Genomic DNA, 19303 nt, shown 5'->3' with positions numbered 1-19303 from the left:
TAATTGTTGAGGGTCTTGACCTTATATGAACGTTAATTTATTCTCACGTTCAAACCACGCTTTCTCAAATTTACAAAACACCTTGTCACTAGTTGATCGTACTGAATTAATTTTGATTGTTTATGGTTTTGCACTGTTGAGTCACTGGTTAAATGGCCAATAAATCACGTGATGTTCTCTTTACTGAATTTCTATCGCCGAGATCATAGGCGTTAATGTACTGAACGTGTCTACACTCTGCGCGTTACTCAAATACGGAGTTGAACTCTAATCAAAACGGACTATACGGCCGATCGTTTTATACTGACGCGCGTTGATTTACGGTGACTCTACTAGACCTGAGCGTTGACCCGGAAAAGACCGATGATTTTCGTAATTGGCCGAGCTGATCGACCTTGGTCTTGGAGACGTTGGGTTGCGTTTCAAACACCCCGGGGGCATTCTACATCAGGGTTGTTGAATTACTGAGACTATTCTGGTGGTGGTGGGTCTGTTGGCAACAGGCATAGCTTAGCGATTGGTCGATCAAACTCCGAGTGGGTCGTTTTGATGTTCTGGAGCTTTGGTGACCCGTCTGGATGCGTGCCGACTTCTACCTTGGTGATTCTCACTTTGGCTACCCTTGTAAGCCCATCTGCTCCTGGTTTCGTTGCTATGACTCTGGCAATTGGCCACTGCGTTGGTGGAAAGCCGTCTTCCATCATCAGCACCATATTGCCAACCTCTATGTTCTGTTGACGTGTCTTCCACTTGAAGATTGACTGGTACCGTTGAAGACACTCTTTGGACCACCTGGACCATAACTGGTGAATTATCTGCGTCACCAGGTTCCATCGTCGAATTTTGCTGGAGTTCTCGTTGACGTATGAAGACTCTGGGATTACTTGGAGAGGCTCACCTATCAAAAAATGTCCTGGTGTGAGCACTTGGAGATCTTCTGGATCGTCCGACATCGGACAGATTGGCCTGGAGTTTAGACAGGCCTCTATCTGGATCACTATGGTGTTGAGTTCCTCAAACGTTAGTGTTGTCTTTCCCAGGACTCTTTTGAGGTGATATTTTGTTGATTTCACGGCTGCTTCCCATTTGCCACCGAAATGAGGGGCTCTAGGTGGTGAGAAGCTCCATTGTGTCCCATTGGTGGCGAGAGCAGCCTGAATTCGTTGATTTTCTCTGGAAGCTTGGTGATAGAGCCTTTCTAGAACTTCTGCTGCGCTGGTGAACGTGGTGGCATTGTGACTATACATGACAGCTGGAATGCCCCGTCTTCCCGTGAATCTCTTGTAGGCTCCTAGGAAGGCTCCCGTGATCTGCCTGTTGACGAGTTCTAGGTGAACTGCCAAAGTTGTGCAGCACACAAAAACTGCAATGTGCACCTGTCCTGGCTGTGCATTCGTTGGTCTCCACTTCAGGATCTGGAATGGACCTGCATAATCCACCCTTGTGTGGAGAAATGCTCTGGATGATGATACTCTGGTTGCAGGCAGCTGACCCATCTGTTGTTGACCCTGCTTCCCTCGGTGTCTGGTGCAGATAGCACAGCGCAAAATGTACGCTCTGACTGTGCCCCTGCCACCGATTATCCAGTACCTTTGCCTGGTGTAGGCCAGTGTGAGTTGAGTCCCTCCGTGGAGGGTTCTGCGATGAGCTTCTTCGATCACCAGTGTGGTGAATCTCGACTGACGTGGCAAGATTATTGGGTGTGTCTCTTCAGGGTGTAGGTCTGAGTTCTTCAGGCGTCCCCCAAGTCTCATGATGTTCAACTCGTCTAGGGTTGGTGTGAGCTTTGCTAATTGGTGACCTCGTGGTAGCTGTTGATTTCTCTGAAGCACACGAAGGGCTGAAACAAAGTACTGATTTTGTGTTATTTTTACCCAGAATAATCTCGCTTCGTTGAGTTCTCTTGTTGACAGGACTGGTCCCGGGGGCGTCGGCAGTCTTCTGAATCTGTCGATTGCCCTGTTGCTAGTCGCTGTTACTGCTAGAAGCCGAGCCATCGAGCTGTACCTGGTGAGTAGCTCAGCAAGTTCGTTGACTTTTGGTGCAACTGGATGTGCTCGTGCTGGTTTCGCTTCCTTGGCCACTTCTGGGATGTCCATTGCTGGAGCGTCAATTCTTGATTGTGGCCACTCTTCAGGATCCTGATTAATCCACTCAGGTCCTGATCACCAAAGTTGATGATCGGCTAGCTGACTTGGAGATGTGCCTCTGGATGCGCAGTCGGCTGGATTTTCTTTCCCACTGACGTGTCTCCAGGTGGCATTCGTAAGAGTTTCCTGGATCTTGACTACTCTGTTGTGGATGAAATCTTTCCACCTTGATGCGTGGCTTCTGATCCAGGCGAGTGTTACTGCTGAATCCGACCAAAGATGAGTTCCTGCATGGTCGAGCTGAAGCATCCTCTGTGTTGACGCTACTAGTTATGTTAACAAGAGAGCTGCTGTAAGCTCTAATCTTGGAATAGTCATGCGCTTGATCGGTGCTACCTTTGTCTTCGCGCAGACCATCACTGTTGAAGCTGGCTCGTTGATGTTCTTGGTGCATATGTACACCACTGTACTCATAGCTACGGTTGAAGCATCTGCGAATCCGTGTAATTGAATGTTATTTTCTTTTGATGATAAATTGAGCCATCTGGGTACAGCAACTTTATCCAATTCTGTGAGTTCCTGACGAAATGACTCCCATCGCTGAGTGTACTCCGTGGGGAGGGGGTCATCACAATTACATTTGAGTTTCCAGTGATCCTGTAGGAGAATTTTCCCTTTTACGACGACTGGAGCGATGAAGCCCAAAGGATCGAAAATCTGAGCTATCTCTGAAGATACAACCCTCTTGGTGATCGTCTGTATGTTGAAGTCTCTGGATTTATAACTGAATGTGTCGGACGACTGATGCGAACACATTCCAAGAACTTTGGTGACTGATTCTTCAAACTGGATTACGGCTTCCTCTGTTGATAATCCGAGCTTGTGCAATAGCCGTGGGCAATTGCTGCTCCATTTCTGAAGAGCGAAGCCTCCAGCCTGACAGAGTCCTTGTAATTGCCAGACTATCTCCTTGAGTTCTGCTGCTGACTCAGCTCCGCCGTAGATGTCGTCAACATACCGACCTCTGGTGATTGTCTCGACGGCTGCTGAGAAGCGGTGACCCTCATCCTCCGCTAATTGTTGAAGAACTCTCAGAGATAGCCATGGAGAATAGTTGAGACCGTAGGTGACTGTGGTTAGCTGATAGGAGATTTGTTGCTGATTATCATCAATTCACAAAATTCTCTAGAGGTCCCAATCCTCCCTGTGAACTCGTATCTGTCTAAATATCTTGACGATGTCGGTGCCAAACACGAGTCTGTGCTTTCTCATCCATGTCAAGACGTCCATGGCGTTAATCTGCAATTTTCCACCAGGATATAATATATCATTGAGTGACATACCTGATGAGCTGGGACTGGAGCCGTTGAAAATGACTCTCAGCTTTGTGGTGATGGCCTCTTCTCTCAGAACCCCGTGGTGTGGCAGATAATAGGCTGGGGTAGGTTCTGGAGAATCGGGTGCTCTCTGCATATGTCCCAAAGCCTCGTACTCGTTGATGAACTCCTTGTAGAGCTGGGCATATTCCTGATTGTTGTTGAGTTTGCTGACTGTTGATTTGAGCTGTCGTGAAGCCTTGAACTTTGACTCCCCGAGCGCTTCTGCTGACGTTTTCAATGGGAGCCTCACAATGTAACGCCCTATTGAATCTCTGCTCTGTGTTGATCTGAAGTGTTTTTCACACTCCAGCTCGTCTTGTGATAGCTCTGAGTTGTCTGAACGTTGGACTGGTAATTCTTCCTGGACCCAAAACCTTTGTAGAAGCTCTAGTAGTCGTTCATTTGAAGATTCCCGTACAGCTGATAGGGAGACCCTCGTTGAGCGACTGGAGCAGTTGATTGGACCTGATAATATCCAACCAAATGCTGTTCGTTGGCCAACTAATCTTGACTATTTAGACTTGACAACTTCATCTTTAATTATCTGCCCGTAGTTGTCAGCCCCTATTATTATATCTATTGGTCCAGGCTGGAGATACTTTTGATCAGCTAGTTGAAGATTTTCTAGTGAGCCGATTTCGACTGATTCACAGGAGAATGATGGCAGAAGTGCTGTGAGTTTCTTCAAGACGTGGGCGTTGAGTTTTACTTGCTGGGGCCCGTTGATTGCTTGTAGCGTCATCGACACCCTTCCTCTTGTGTGGCCTGAATTGACTCCGCCAATTCCTATTAATTCCAACGTTTCTGTTGTTCTTGTGAGGTGCAGTTGATGTACTAATTTCTCAGAGATAAATGACACCTCTAATCCTTGATGAATTAGTACTCTGGCTCTGCTGATGAATCCTTTTGGGGATTTCACTTTGACTTGTGCTGTTGCTAACAGCACTGATTGCTGATCTGCTTCTTGTTGAGTTGTTTCTGCATTCTCACTGGTCCGCTGGTTGTTGAGGTTGACTGTTGCCGTTGATGTACTGGGTCGAGCTGTTGAGAATGACCAATGAGGAGGTTATTTTGTTGATTATGCTATAATTCGTTCACTCACTCGTGATCTTGTCTGTACTCTGCCCTGGATCGACTTTTGCTGATGCAGGGACATCTGTTGATTCCAAGTCACGTCGAGTTCGTGGTGGAGCGTTGGTGTACTCGCTTCCTCCATGAATTAAAGTGTGGTGGTTGCCCTGACATTGTTGACATCTTTTCGTTGAGAAACACTTCGTCTTTCGGTGAGGTCCCAGACAGCTGAAGCAGAGGCCATTGCTTATGACCACGCTGTTCCTCTTTACTGGGGGCAACTCCCTGAATTTCTGGCACTCAGCGATAAAGTGTTTTTCCTTACGCATGGCACAACAGTTTCTCGGAAGAAGCCTCTCAGCGTTGCTGTCTTGTTGAGTAGCTGCTGCGTAAGAGCTCTTCTTCTTCTTCAGTGATTTCCTGTCGGCGATGTTGGTTTCCTGTGTTGCATGAAGCTCTGATCCTGCGTTGATTCCTCTGCCGCAGGCTTCGACGAATCCGACGAATTCCTTCAGACTGGGAAAGTCTCTGGAGTCTCCCAGTTTCAATTCCCACTGCTTGAGGGTTTCTGCATCTAATGATCTCCTCACCAAGTAGGCGATCATCTGTTCAATCAAGTTCGCATCTGAGAGACCGACTACCTCTCGTAGCTGGTCTAGCGACTCGACTGCTGCTGCTGTGTTGTGATTGAGTTTCTCCTGAGTTGCCTTGGTGATTTTTGGTAGCTCCAGTATTCGATTGAACAGGTACTGAGCCACCAATCTTGGATCATCGTATTTCGCCTTGAGCTTCTGCCAAGCCTTTTCATAATTCTGGTCGTTGATGTCCAATGTCGATATGAGAGTAGCTGGAGGTCCTCTGAGGCTGCTTTTGAGCCTAATCAACTTCTCCACTGGTGCGATTTTTGGTTTGCTACCGACCAGCGAGGTGAAGAGATCTCTGAATTGCTTCCACTGGGATGGGGTGCCGTCGAAAACCTTCAAATCCAGACGTTTGAGCTTGTCTGGGTGTTCATGGCCTGGTGAATTGCTTGCTGGTTGAGTTTTCTTCGACAGCCGAACTTTCAGCTTACTGATGAGCTTTACACTTTGCTCCTTTGTGGCAGCTGTCTGTTCGAAGATTCCTTCAGTCAAGTAGGGATGATCGTGAGGGAGATAGTCGATTATGCCTCCCTGCTGCGAGAGAAACTCTGCCCAGTAGGTCTCAAGGATTTCTTTCTGACCATCCAGCTCTTCCACGGTGACGTCCTCGTCATTCATGATCGTGGTGGTGAGCTCCTTATAAATGTGGGTGATGCTCTCCACTCTGAAATTTAGCTGCCTCAGTAGAATCTCTTGATGCACAGTGAGACCTGCAGCGGGTTGCCCTATCACCTCCGAGTATCTCCTCTTGATGTGCTGAATTCGTTGAGTACTCGGGATGTTGGCTTCACCTTCAGTCTCGCTGATTACAACTTTCGGAATTGTTGATGGTGGAGGTTCTGTCTTCGTTGGTTGTGCCGCTGCGCCTCTAGTATCTTGTTGATTATCTACGGCTTGTTGTTCAATTACGGTATCTGGATCAGACATGATGATGTAATTGAAAGTCTACTTGCCTGAGAATTCTTTGTTGAGTGGCTTCGGATGTCGGTGATGTATCGACTGTCGATGCGTTACCAACTGTTGACGTAGTGTCGATGCGTTACCGACCGTAGATGTTTGCGCTGTGTCGGTAAGGCGTCGCTTGGGAGGCCGCCTGTTGCTGATGGCACTGGCCCAGCGTTGAGGTCCTTCGGCGTGAGTTCTCGTATATCCCGAACTCTCACGAACCTTTTCACCACTTTGAGACACTGATGTTTACACTTCGAATTACTGCCAAGAGAAAACAATAGCACAACTATTCTTTGTCCGTTGAGACTCTGTCCGTTGACCGACTCGTGTAGACCCTGAACGTTCGTTACACGAGGCGCCTTTTTAAATTCACCCGAATCCGATCACACTAATTACTCCCAGATCTGGCTCGAAGGACTAATGTTTGGTGAAGAGCTAAATTTAGGGTGGATTGGGAGGTTAGAGGATCGTCGATGTGAAATAATTGTTGAGAGTCTTGACCTAATATGAACGTTAATTTATTCTCGCGTTCAAACCACGCTTTGTCAATTTACAAAACACCTTGTCACTAGTTGATCGTACTGAATTAATTTTAATTGTTTATAGGTTTGCACTGTTGAGTCACTGGTTAAATGGCCAATAAATAATGTGATTTTCTCTTTACTGAATTTCTATCGCCGAGCTAATAGAAGTTAATGTACTGAACGTTTCTACACTCTGCGCGTTACTCAAAGACGGAGTTGAACTCTAATCAAAACGAAGTATATGGCCGATCGTTTTATACTGACTCGCGTTGATTTACGGTGACTCTACTAGACCTGAGCGTTGACCCGGAAAAGACCGATGATTTTCGTAATTGGCCGAGCTGATCGACCTTGGTCTTGGAGAGGTTGGGTTGCGTTTCAAATAGACATTTTTTGTTCGGAATTGCATTCTCTACACAAAAGGTTGTTAGATAGTTTCTCGTAAAATCCCTCATTACTGAGATAATCCACAAATTAACAAAATAGTTCCTTAATCCCCTCTTCCACTCAAATAATCTCAGCACTTGCTAATTGTTCAATCATCTCAATAATCAGTGGATTTAAATGAAATTTCCAAAAGACATGATTTCTAGCAAATTTAATGAGCTACAAATAAGGTTTTCACACATTTCCCTCTTAACCCACTCCTCCTCAAGATAAATGCCAAAAACCCCAAACAAAAATCGGTATTTCACCTCAGATATCATCAATCCCCCCAAATTAATCCACAAAAGAATGATTAATAACCAATTGATAATTTTCAATTAATAAATAGCTGATAAGTAATTTGATTATCCCCTCCCCTCTACAGCTACATTAATTACTGACATTATCAACAAGTTGACAAAGTTGTTCATTAATCTTCTCTTCCACTCAGATAATTTTTCCATTTTCTAATCGTTTAATTATCGCGATAATGAGTGAATTTGAAGGGAAATGTCATAAGACATGATTTGTAGCAAATTCAATGCGCTGCAAAAAGGTCTGTTTGAAACGCAACTAAAATTCCAGAACATTCTGGTCGACCATCGGCCTACTTCGAAAATCTCCGGGACCCTTCGGGTCATCAGTCATAAGTCACCGAAACACGCGCGAATCAGTTTAGGCTTAGCCTCTCACCGTACAAGTCTATCTCGGGCAAATCACCTGTACAAGTTTTATATCGCACCTCACCGAGTACAGTAGTTCTTTGAACCTCACCTAGCTCACTAGTAATCAAGTACATCACCGGTCTTTGTAAGATCACCGTTTTGTTCAGTACATCACCTCTGTTGATTAAATTCAGCCTAAAGTCAGTGACTCAATGAATTTACAGTGAAAGACAATCATCAATTTACTTAGACATTCAACTATTAAAATTTCCAAAGAGTAAATAGTTTTGACAAAGTGGTTCGATCCCACAAAATAAAGTGTGGTTTTTAAACCCGGCTCATCAGTAATTTTCCCAACAACTCCCTCCACATTTTCATCCCACATCCACCCTAAATTTAGTCATTCACCAAACAAGGTCTTTACACATTTCTCTCTAAACCCACTCCTCCCCAAGGTAAACGTCAAAAGCCCCACACAAAAATTTCAATTCAACGCAGAATATCACCAATTCACTCAAATAAATCCAAGAAAAAATCATTAACAACTGATTGATCATTCTTAATTAGTACCTAGTGAATAATTAATCTGACCCCCCCAGGCTTCCTCGTAAGTTATAAAGAATGCTTTTTTTTCATGAATTTAATCGTCCATATTAATTTTCCAGGAGATGTCGTTGCATTCGAGCCTTATTTTCCAACTGGAGCTTATGTCTTCAAGAAACTGAAGGATGTTCCTAAAAAAATGAGGCATCCAGAAGATTCAAGTCCTATGAGATTGATAGGAATTGTCCACTTGATTCCTCCAGGTAGACGTGATTCGGGTGATTTCCGACCGATAGGGCATTACTTGGCAATCTGCCCTCGTCGAGATGGTAAATGGGTCCAGTATGACGGGAGAGTAACGGCTCAAGAAAAGCCACGAGTATCTTTTGAAAGCAATATTTCCTTAATGATATATGCAAAAATATGAAATGTCGCTATGTTCCTCCTATTTTTTCATTTCGTAATAACTAGTAATAATTATGTAACTTAAAAGTGTACTGGTTGAACCAAAAAAAATGTTAAAGATTTATAAAATATTTAGTAGCATAAGTATTGCAATAATGATGCCTCTCTCTAATTTTATACATGCCCAGAAAAGAGTTCCTAGAATTCCTAGAAAAGTTCTAAACTTTTGAATTAAACAAATTCTAGATTTTAGATTTTTTATCCTTTTTGAGAAGGTGATGCCATGGAAGGTAGCAAGTGGTGGCAAGGGGGGGGGGTATTTATGGGGTTATTGGTGAAGACAATGCTGATTGGAATTTTTGAGGGGTTTGTAAATTGGGGATTAACTTGAGAATGAAGGAGTTTACGGGAAAATGTCATAAGAGGTTATTTATGGGGAATTTTGTGAGCTACAAAAAAAGTCGAATGATATTTTGCGGTTGGACTGATTGTTTTCGAGATGAATGCGGAATTAAGAAAGATGGGGAATTAGATTGATATCAATAGATTTTTAGTCTTTGGAAAAGTGGGATTATCTTGATAATGAGGGGTTTGACGAGAAAATATCAAAAGATGTTTTTTCTGAAAAATTCTATTATATATAAATAAGGTCTGTTTGGTGAACTAGATTTAGGGTGGATGTGGGATGAAAATGTGGAGGGAGTTGTTGGGAAAATTACTGTAGCCGGATTAAAATAATCACACTATATTTCTATGGGATCGAACCACTTGTCAATTAATTTACACTCTTTGGTTTTCAATAGTTGAATGTCTAATTAAATTGATGATTGTCTTTCACTGTAAATTCGTTGAGTCACTGAATTTAGACTGGATTTAATCAATGTAGAAGATTCTGGGAGAGCGGGATAGGATAGCATATAGATAAACCCTTATGTATACGTACAAGGCACGTCTGCACAGTTGCTTTATTCTGTTCTGACTGATATACATAACCGAGTGTGACGGTACTGACTGGACTAGCTAGTGTGTATGTGGCTGTGTGTGTATGGAATGCATGTACTTGTATGATTCTCTACACTTCCCCTCACTGGCAGAATGTCGTACTTTACTGTAGTCCAAGTCCGATCATGGTGGCCAGTGTTTCTGTCCTTTGTGGACCTAGTGGTTTGGTTAGCATGTCTGCCAAGTTGATTTCTGTTGCACAGTATTTCAGTTTAATGATCCCATCGTTCACTAATTCTCTTGCCTTCAGGTATTTAACATCGATGTGTTTCATGCTGTCACTCCATCCTTCTGAGTTTATGGTGCTGATACAGCCTTGGTTATCTTCATAGATCGTAATGTGTAGATTTTATTTTTCGTTGAAAAACTCCAGCACGACTATCAGCCATCTAAGTTCACGTTGCGTTTCTGCCAGTGCCATCAGTTCTGATTCAGTGGATGATTCAGCTATGCATGATTGCTTCTTACTTTTCCAGCTGATTGTGCCTCCAAAGAGCTTGAAAAGGAATCCTGCATTAGATTTTCGTGACTCTTTATCTTCTGCATAATTTGCGTCTGCGTAGGCGATTAATTCCTGTTGATCAGATGTCTTATCGTTGAGCTTTAATTCATAGTCAATTGTCCCTTTTAAGTATCTGCACACTCTCTTTAATTCGTTCCAATCCACCTGTCTTGTGTTTGTTATATGTTGGGCTAGGATGGCAACAGGTGCAGCGATATCTGGCCTTGTGTTAATTAAAATGTACAACAGAGCGCCTATGAGTTTGCTGTAGCAAGAATTTTTTATTTTAGATAACTCTTGACGTATCTTTTCGTATCCTGTGTCCATGGGGTATCTTGAATCCTTGGCTTCGTTGAGTCTAGCTCGTGTCAGGACCTTTGTGATGTAGCTGGATTGTTTTATGAGAAATTCTCCTTCCTGATTCTTCCTTATTTCCACACCCAAATAGCATTTTATCTCACCGAGATCTGTGATGGAGAAAAATTTATTGAGTGCTCCTGTTATTTGCTCAATTCTCCTTTCACTACTGCCAGTAATTATAATGTCGTCCACATGGACGACAAGATAGGTGAGGGTGTTGCCTCCGTGTTTGTAGAGACATGGATCGCTCTCACTACGCTCAAATTGATATTGAATCAAGATTTCATTTCGTTTTTTGTTCCAGGCGTGTGCAGCTTGCTTGAGTCCATAGATGCTCCCATTGAGTCTGCAACCCCAATCCTCACGTCCTTCAATTTCATATCCCGGTGGTTGCTTCATGTATATTGTTTCTTTTAGTTTGCCGTTCAGGAAGGCTGTCTTTACATCTAGAGGTCTGACGTGATATTTCCTTTTTCCAGCAATAGATAACAAAGTTCTTATTGTGGTTGTCTTGACCACATACTGGGGAGAAGCGGTCATGACTGCCACATACCTGCAGAACAGAGTTCCGACCAGAACAAGGTCAAAAACACCTTTCGAGCTCTGATTTAAAAGGAAGCCAAATGTGCAACACCTAAGAGAATTTGGATGCAGAGCACTAGTGCACATCCCAAGACAAAAGCGAAATAAACTTCAGGGGAAAGCAAATGAATGTGTATTCCTTGGTGACTCACCTGACCAAAAGGGATATAGAATATTGGAAGTGTCTTCAGACAAAATTTTTGCCAGCAGAGATGTAAGATTCATCGAAGAAACTCGTATAAAAGGCGAAGCGAATACCTTAGACCTCCCTCTTGAACATCAAAAGGCAACCAATCAAACAACAGAAAATGTAGTATATATCCCAGATGACACCACCAGATAATGTACCTGCGACCTCCTGGTGTTTCTGTTGGCATTGAGCCGCAGAGGTCTGTGTGTATCAATTCTAAGATTTCCTCTGATGTTGATTGTGACTTCTTGGGAAAAGGTTTTCTCGATATTTTTCCAATGATACAGTGTTCACAGACTTGTTTGATTGGACAGTCGTCAAGTTTCATTCCTTCGACTAAATCTTGGTTTCTCAATTCTCTGATGGCTTTGGGGTCTCTGTGCCCAAATCTCGCGTGCCAGTGATGAATGCAGTTTTCAGGATGACGTGGCATTGTTGCTAGTGCATATTCGGGGGTCCTCAGCATATACAAATTTCCTACCCGATCTCCTATGGCTACCTCTTTCTGGTTCTTAGAGATAATCATTTTGTTATTTTTTATTTCGATCTTGTAACCTTGTTTGTCGAGTGCACCAATGGATATTAATCCTGATTCGAAGTTGGGGATGTAGAGGACATTCTTTAGGCGTAGTATTTTCTTCTCTCCCGTGCTTGTACAACATTCAATCGTTCCTTTTCCGATTCCATAGACCTCACACGTTTGTCCGTTCGCCACACAGACCCTTGATGTATATGTGTTGTCAATGTCTTCGAAACATTTTATATTATTAGTCATGTGACGTGTTGCTGCTGAATCCAAAATCCAATTTGCCTTGACGTGGTCTTTGCGGTCACATACGTTGTACGCTTGTTGTGGAAAATTATTGGGGTCGCTATCTGTGTCAGAGTCGCTGAGGTCTTGTTCTAGTACTGCTTTAGCCTTGTGGTATTTTCTTCTTTGTTTCAAATCTTGTTTCCTTTTCCAGTTCAAATATTGTGAACATTCCTGTTTATAATGTCCAGTTTTGTTACAAAAAAAACATTCATTCTCTTCTTGGTCTCTGTCTTTGTTGTTGAAACGCATTTTATTTACTCTTAATGCCATGTCGTTTGACTCACCCGTGGATAATTTAATCCTCCTTTTATATTCACCGATAAGCGTGGCCTTGACTATATCGATGGTTAATTCTTCTTCGGGCTTGGCCGCAAGTACTGATACTAATGTATGGTACGACGCTGGCATACTACGTAGCACAATCCATGGAATTCAATTATTGCTCGGCTTCCAAGAGCCATCAAATTGTTAATTAAGGTTTGGATTTGTCCGATGCCTTTTTCCACGTCGTCTTCTTCTTTTATCTTCATGTCTAATATTTCTAGATAAACACTTATGTATACGTACAAGATACGTCTGCACAGTTGTTTTATTCTGTTCTGACTGATATACATAACCGAGTGTGACGGTACTGACTGGACTAGCTAGTGTGTGTGGGGCTGTGTGTGTATGGAGTGCGTGTACTTGTATGATTCTCTACAATCAACAGAGGTGATGTACTGCACAAAACGGTGATCTTACAAAGACCGGTGATGTACTTGATTATTAGTGAGCTAGGTGAGGTTCAAGAAGCTACTGTCCTCGGTGAGGTGCGATATAAATCTTGTACAGGTGATTTGCCCGAGATAAACTTGTACAGTGAGAGGCTAAGCCTAAACTGATTTGCGCGTGTTTCGGTGACTTATGACTGATGACCCGAAGAGTCCCGGAGCTTTTCGAAGTAGGCCGATGGTCGACCAGAATATTCTAGAATTTTAGTTGCGTTTCAAACACCCCGGGGGCAAATCATCATCAGGGATGATGAATTAATTGTTGAGTTTTCTCTGCTGCTCTCTCGTTGATTTGGTTCTTCTTTTTTTGAGTGATTTTCTGGTGTTGATGATGTTCTTCGGAGAATTGTCTGCTGGTGCTGTACTGGTGTTGTTGAGGACGCCGGGGGCGTGGCTAATTCTTCAAGTTAGCCACTGAGAACTTCTAGGTGTCCTGGACGTCATCCTGTTGAGTTGCTGTCATCCTGGTGAATTCCTTGTCGAGTTGAGGGAGGCGTTAATTCCCCCATTTGGCGAAAGCGCCGACTGTCGAGTCGAAGGAGGCATAAATTCCGTCGATCATCGTCGAACTCGAGGCTGATGATTTCTGGGGGAAGAAACACAGGTTGAGAGAGGTATCACTTGCCAAAATAATGATAAATGGAACGTGATACTTATCTCTCAATCCTGGAGCCTTTGGGGTCCCCTAGCTGCTTGGTGATAACATCTTCTCCCAGGGCCTGTTCTACGGTAGTAAGTATGCCGAAGAGGCTTCTGGAAATTCTGATGCCTTTTGTTGATTTCTGGAGATTTAACTGTGTCTCACAGTTGTTGATCATCTGTGGTGATAGCTCCGCAATTTGTATGCAGTTGATTACATTAAATTTGCATGTTTCCTGGTCCCTGAACTTTGTTGAAGCTCCATCAGCTGCTCGTTGAAGCTTTCCTTACGGCCGTTGGAGAAACCCTCGGTGAACAAACTGTGCAATTACGTACCTCGTAGTGTACCATAATTGCTGTGTGTTGGCGCCAACTACTTGAAGATTCTAGGATTTCAAGAGGTGAACCGCCTAGGTTGTCAATCCTCCTGCTAATGTTGAATGGACCAGTCTTCTTTTATGTGAATCGGCTTTTTAATCTTTCTTAGAGTGCCGATCTCTGCTAAATCTGTTGATGATCTCTTTTAGCGATGTAGTTGATGAGCTGACTGTTGATCTGAAGGTCGCGTCCCTTTTTTGGTGAAACTTGAACCTCCTCTTGGTGATGTTCTTCCTTCTGGTAAGCCGTTTTTCGACTGAGAGAGGCGTAAATTCCCCCAGTTGCCGCCGAGCTCATTGTCGTCGATTGCTAAGGAGAGGAATATAAGGTGAGAGACGTATCACTTGCCAATAAAATAATAAATGGAAGATGATACTTAACTCTCAATCCTGTAGTTCCTGGATTCCCCTGCCTGCTGATGGTGATGTACTTCTGTTGGAATTAGCGCCAGAGTTGACTCCTCTCGCGTAAGCCTCGATAAATGTTGATAATTCTTGATTCGTTTATGATCTGCTGATAAATGGCTGCGTTGATGTGCCGAACGTTGGGATTGTTGAATTCTTCCTGAGTGGTGATCGGCTTATTTTGAACTGCCTCATTTATTGTTGACAGTCCCTCATCAGGTGTGACTTGCACAATTTACTCAATGTTGATCTCTTGTTATTGAGTTTCCTCGTTAGGGTCGTTGACCTGAGCGTCGTCTGCCATGGTGATAATCTGCGCTAAGTTGTTGATATTGTAAGTTATCGGCTGTTGAGATGCTACTGATAGCCGATGAGTTACTGACTACTGAACGTTCGGTGAGTCGCCTATTGCGTGGTGCCCGTGGGCCAAACGTTGATGGGCTTCAGCGACACTCGACACTCACGAACGCTCCCGATTTCGACACTGAATTTCACTGGTATGTCCTTTGTTACCCCGTCGCCCTTGCGGGTGTAAACAAAGCAAATGTTCTAGAACCTGTCTGTCCGTTGAGTTGCCCGTGCGAACCCCGAAAGTTTATTCGACACGAGGCGTCCTTATGATTTTTCCACAACACTTTTCACACGTTTTCACCCACTATCCGGCTCGAAGAACCACTGTTTGGAGAATGACTAGATTTAGGGTGGATGTGGGATGAAAATGTGGATGGAGTTGTTGGGAAAATTACTGTAGCCGAATTAAAATAATCACACTATATTTCTGTGAGATCGAACCACTTGTCAATTAATTTACACTCTTTGGTTTTCAATAGTTGAATGTCTAATTAAATTGATGATTGCCTTTCACTGTAAATTCGTTGAGTCACTGAATTTAGACTGGATTTAATCAACAGAGGTGATGTACTGAACAAAACGGTGATCTTACAAAGACCGGTGATGTACTTGATTATTAGTGAGCTACGTGAGGTTCAAGAAGCTACTGTAGTCGGTGAGGTGCGATATAAAACTTGTACAGGTGATTTGCCCGAAATAGACTTGTACGGTGAGAGGCTACGCCTAAACTGATTCGCGCGTGTTTCGGTGACTTATGACTGATGACCCGAAGGGTCCCGGAGATTTTCGAGGAAGGCCGATGGTCGACCAGAATGTTCTAGAATTTTAGTTGCGTTTCAAACAAGGTCTTTTGACATTTCCTCGTCACACCGCTCATTTCGTAGATGATCAAGGTTTGGATTATCTAACCCAAATTACGAAAAAGACGATCCATTTAGCCCAGTAATTCCCTCAATATAATCAATAGAATTTTCATTCGAATAAAATTCATTTTGGACTACACAGCTAAAAATTACTGGGCTAAATGGATCGTCTTCTTTCCTGAGTTTGGGGTGGAATTTCCCCGTGTTTACGATGCCGCTACTTGCAACCTTCCATGTCAACACATTCTCGGAAAGGAAAAAAGATTTCCTTCTGAATTCCAGACCATTTTTTTCTCTGTGTGCAGAAGGGATGGTGAAGGGAAGGGGNATAATTTTATTTTATCAATCATTTATTGCCCCTAGTTTTTCATGTTCCTGCTAAGTTTCCAAAAAAGGTAGCCGGAACTCCATTTTGGACGCATGTGAACGCGCTAAAAATTTGTTATCCCCACTCACAAGTAAATCTAAGTGAGCTTTAGAAGCAGCGAAGAAAAATTTTTGATTCAGCCCATTTGCTCCTGCTAAGTTTCAAAAAAAAGGTAGCAGGAACTACATTTAAGACGAATGTATAGGTACTCGAATTTTTTTATTATCACTCAAAATTAACTCTAAATGACCTTCAAAAGATGTGATAAGAAATTTTTGATTCCGCTCATTTTTTAATTCGTTCCTGCTAAGTCTCAAAAAAAGGTAGCAGGAACTCCATTTACGACGAATGTATACGAACTCAAAATTTTTTATTATCGCTCAAAATTAACTGTAAATGTGCTTCAAAAGATGTGATGAAAATTTTTTGAATCCACTCATTTTTCCCGCCAGCTTTTCATACGTGTCTCATGAGACTCTGACGCCATTCTTGAAAAATTCTCACGATGATACTATAGTTTCATCCTTGGAGAATTCTCACGTTAATACTATAGTTTCATGCATTGATAGTTCATACAATCTGGGCGAATTATCTAGCACTGAAGAAGAAGCAAATGTTATCGATGCTGACACTCTAGTAGGAAAATATTTAGCACCAATCCATACACCAAAATGGGACAAGGGTTATAGAGTTCGACAACTTACTCATAATTTCATGATTGAAGATTCACCCATTTATTTTGAGGATGAATTTATTAAAGTGAAAACCATGAAATACGCTTGCACCAAAGGATTACTGAAGCTTCTCTTCATGAAAAGTCCTGATCCCAATTTGATTGATCAAAGTGATATTGATGCATATAAAAATATCATACTTGCAACTAATGGGCATCAAAGAAACTATAAACCTCGAGGTGGCATTCGGGAGACGAAGGCTGAGAAATATGAAAAATATATTTCACAGTTTGCCGGATCCAGGTATACCGGCACCGGGCTTCTACCTGCGTTTATGAAGGCTCGACGGCCGAACACTGTGGATTATGTCTACTGGGATGATCCCAATGAACTTGTCGACCGTCTTCGATTAATTGTAGCTTCACAGGGGGCAGGAAATCCGAGTCATGATAATGAAATTATTTCAATTATTGAGGAACTTCGGGAGGCTGAAATCATATATTAGTGTATGCATATTGCAAACTACTACCATTTGCGAAATGAGTGTTGACGTGTTCGGTCGTCACATAACCTCTGATAGTGGCTCTTACAATCGAGGCCCTCCAGGTGTTGGATATAAACTCACTGCAGAAGGTGATTACGATCTTCTTGACAAAAGGCTGAAGAATCTTGCAACACCAGTGGACCCACATGATGCTGTTACACTGGAGACTTTGAATACAAAAATTAATAATTTGCAAATTGAAATGAAACGCAGATTTGCAGATACCAATAGAAGGATTGGCAAATTAATGAAAATAGTGGAAAAAATACCAAGTGCACTCGTATGGCCAAAAATACCCGAGTATTCTGTGAATCATGTCAGAAAATAAATTGGATGTTGTGACAGAATTGCATCGTCCAGCCGGAAGAAATTACCCCCGACGACGAGTTAATATTCGTGATCTGGATGAGACATGGCAGGCAGATTTAGTGGATATGACGGCTTACGCAAAGAGCAATAATGGACATAGATTTTTGCTCACTGTAATAGACATGTTTTCAAAATTTGCGTGGGCTGAGCCGATAATGAGGAAAAATGCCCAAGATGTCACGAGAGCTATGAATTCCATTCTCCAACAGGGGCGTGTGCCCAAACATTTACACGTTGATGGTGGAAAGGAATTCTACAATTCCGAATTTCAAGCATTAATGAAGAAATATAATATCAATTTATATTCCCCATTCAGTAATTTGAAGGCTTCTATATGTGAGCGATTCAATCGAACATTGAAGAGTAAAATGTGGTTTCAGTTCAGTTTACGTGGAAATTGCAAGTGGATTGATATGTTGCCAGAATTCGTACGGGAATATAATCATAGAAAACATCGAACTATTTGTATGAAGCCTGCCGATGTGACAACAAAAAATGCCAAGAAATTACGTCTTCTCTACGCAGACTTTCGGGTGAATAGCAGACAGCCAAATTTTCACGTGGGCGATAAAGTTCGCATAAGCAAGGCCAAATATGTTTTTGAAAAAGATGATACCCCCAATTGGACTACAGAAATTTTCACTATCCGAGAAATTAATAATACTAATCCAGTTACATACAAATTGAAAGATTATAGAAATGAATTGATCAGTGGAAATTTTTATGAAGAAGAATTACTGAAAACAAAACATTCTGACGTGTATTTTGTTGAAAAAGTATTGAAAAAAAACTGGAAATAGACTTTTTGTTAAATGGCTGGGCTTTGATAACACCCACAATAGCTGGATTGATGCTGATGAATAAAAAAGATTGAGAGGGGGGAAAACTATTTAAACAGTCAGCCTATTTTCATCCTTAACAGTTTAGTTGGTGATTTCAACTCAACAATATGCTTGTGAAAATCATCGTGCTACTAGTCCTCGCGACATACTCCTGCCGGAGTGAAAATTTTCTCAATACTGAGATTTTCAGTCGAAGTGGACTATACTACGAATCCGTAGGTGATGTGCAGTTCACTACAGGTGAGTGGCAACTTACCACTCGGATTGACTGGAGAAAATTCATCGATCAACGACCATTAATTCATCCGAAAACACTGGAAAATATGGATCAAAAGTGTAAAAATTATGGAGAAGCTGAACAATGTGCAGAAGTTCTTCAAAGTGAAAATATCCTGAAAAAAAATCGAAACGTGGAAAAGTATATAGCTCGATTCCTGTTCTTCATGAATGAGTCCAGTATTGAAGAGCAAACCAAGGATGTGGCTTTGGGAACTCTACACGGCAATGAAGAAATATCAGATAAAACTAGTGAAAAGCTGCACCTAATTAAATCAGCACTGCATCATTTTTGTGATACAATTAAGGCATTGGAGAATCAAAGCACAATAAGCCTTGGGGGTGTTGATGCAGAGGCTCGATTAATTAAGGAGCTGATGAAAAATGAAACTTTTAACAGTGCTGAATATCAACTAATGTCGAATAAAATACGAGATTGGGTTGACAGTTTGGATGAGGAATTGGACAATTACATTCATACCCTGAAAATAATTATCAACATAGTGCAATTAGCTAAGACAGGTGCTGTGCACCCTCAATTATTCACTCTTGAAGAACTTCAAAGTGCTGTAAATCTTTTTTCAACTGTGAATCGAGATGCCTCTGTCGTCATTCCCACTGATAAATTCAACACCGACAAATTACTGGAAATTTCGAAGACAAAAATAGGCTTTCATGAAGGGG

The 19303-nt window shown here is 42.3% G+C and overlaps 2 protein-coding genes across 2 annotated transcripts; both read right to left on the bottom strand.

Annotated features, from left to right (window-relative positions):
- Positions 1-470: 470 nt before the first annotated feature.
- On the bottom strand, positions 471-2399 carry LOC107045577. Its single transcript, XM_015267893.1, has 2 exons — positions 2247-2399; positions 471-2141 (listed from the first exon to the last, which is right to left on the bottom strand). The coding sequence occupies exons 1-2, from the start codon at positions 2397-2399 to the stop codon at positions 471-473; spliced, it is 1824 nt and encodes a 607-aa protein (XP_015123379.1).
- Positions 2400-2420: 21 nt separating this feature from the next.
- On the bottom strand, positions 2421-6108 carry LOC107045576. The gene is made up of 4 exons (XM_015267892.1): positions 4572-6108; positions 3991-4510; positions 3303-3915; positions 2421-3248 (listed from the first exon to the last, which is right to left on the bottom strand). The coding sequence occupies exons 1-4, from the start codon at positions 6106-6108 to the stop codon at positions 2421-2423; spliced, it is 3498 nt and encodes a 1165-aa protein (XP_015123378.1).
- Positions 6109-19303: the final 13195 nt, after the last annotated feature.

Source organism: Diachasma alloeum, unplaced genomic scaffold (assembly GCF_001412515.2).
Source record: "Diachasma alloeum isolate Michigan unplaced genomic scaffold, Dall2.0 Dall_scaffold_01003, whole genome shotgun sequence".
NCBI classification, from domain to species: domain Eukaryota; kingdom Metazoa; phylum Arthropoda; class Insecta; order Hymenoptera; family Braconidae; genus Diachasma; species Diachasma alloeum.
Note: the sequence above shows the minus strand (reverse complement) of the source record. Positions and strands in the feature narration are given on the sequence as shown.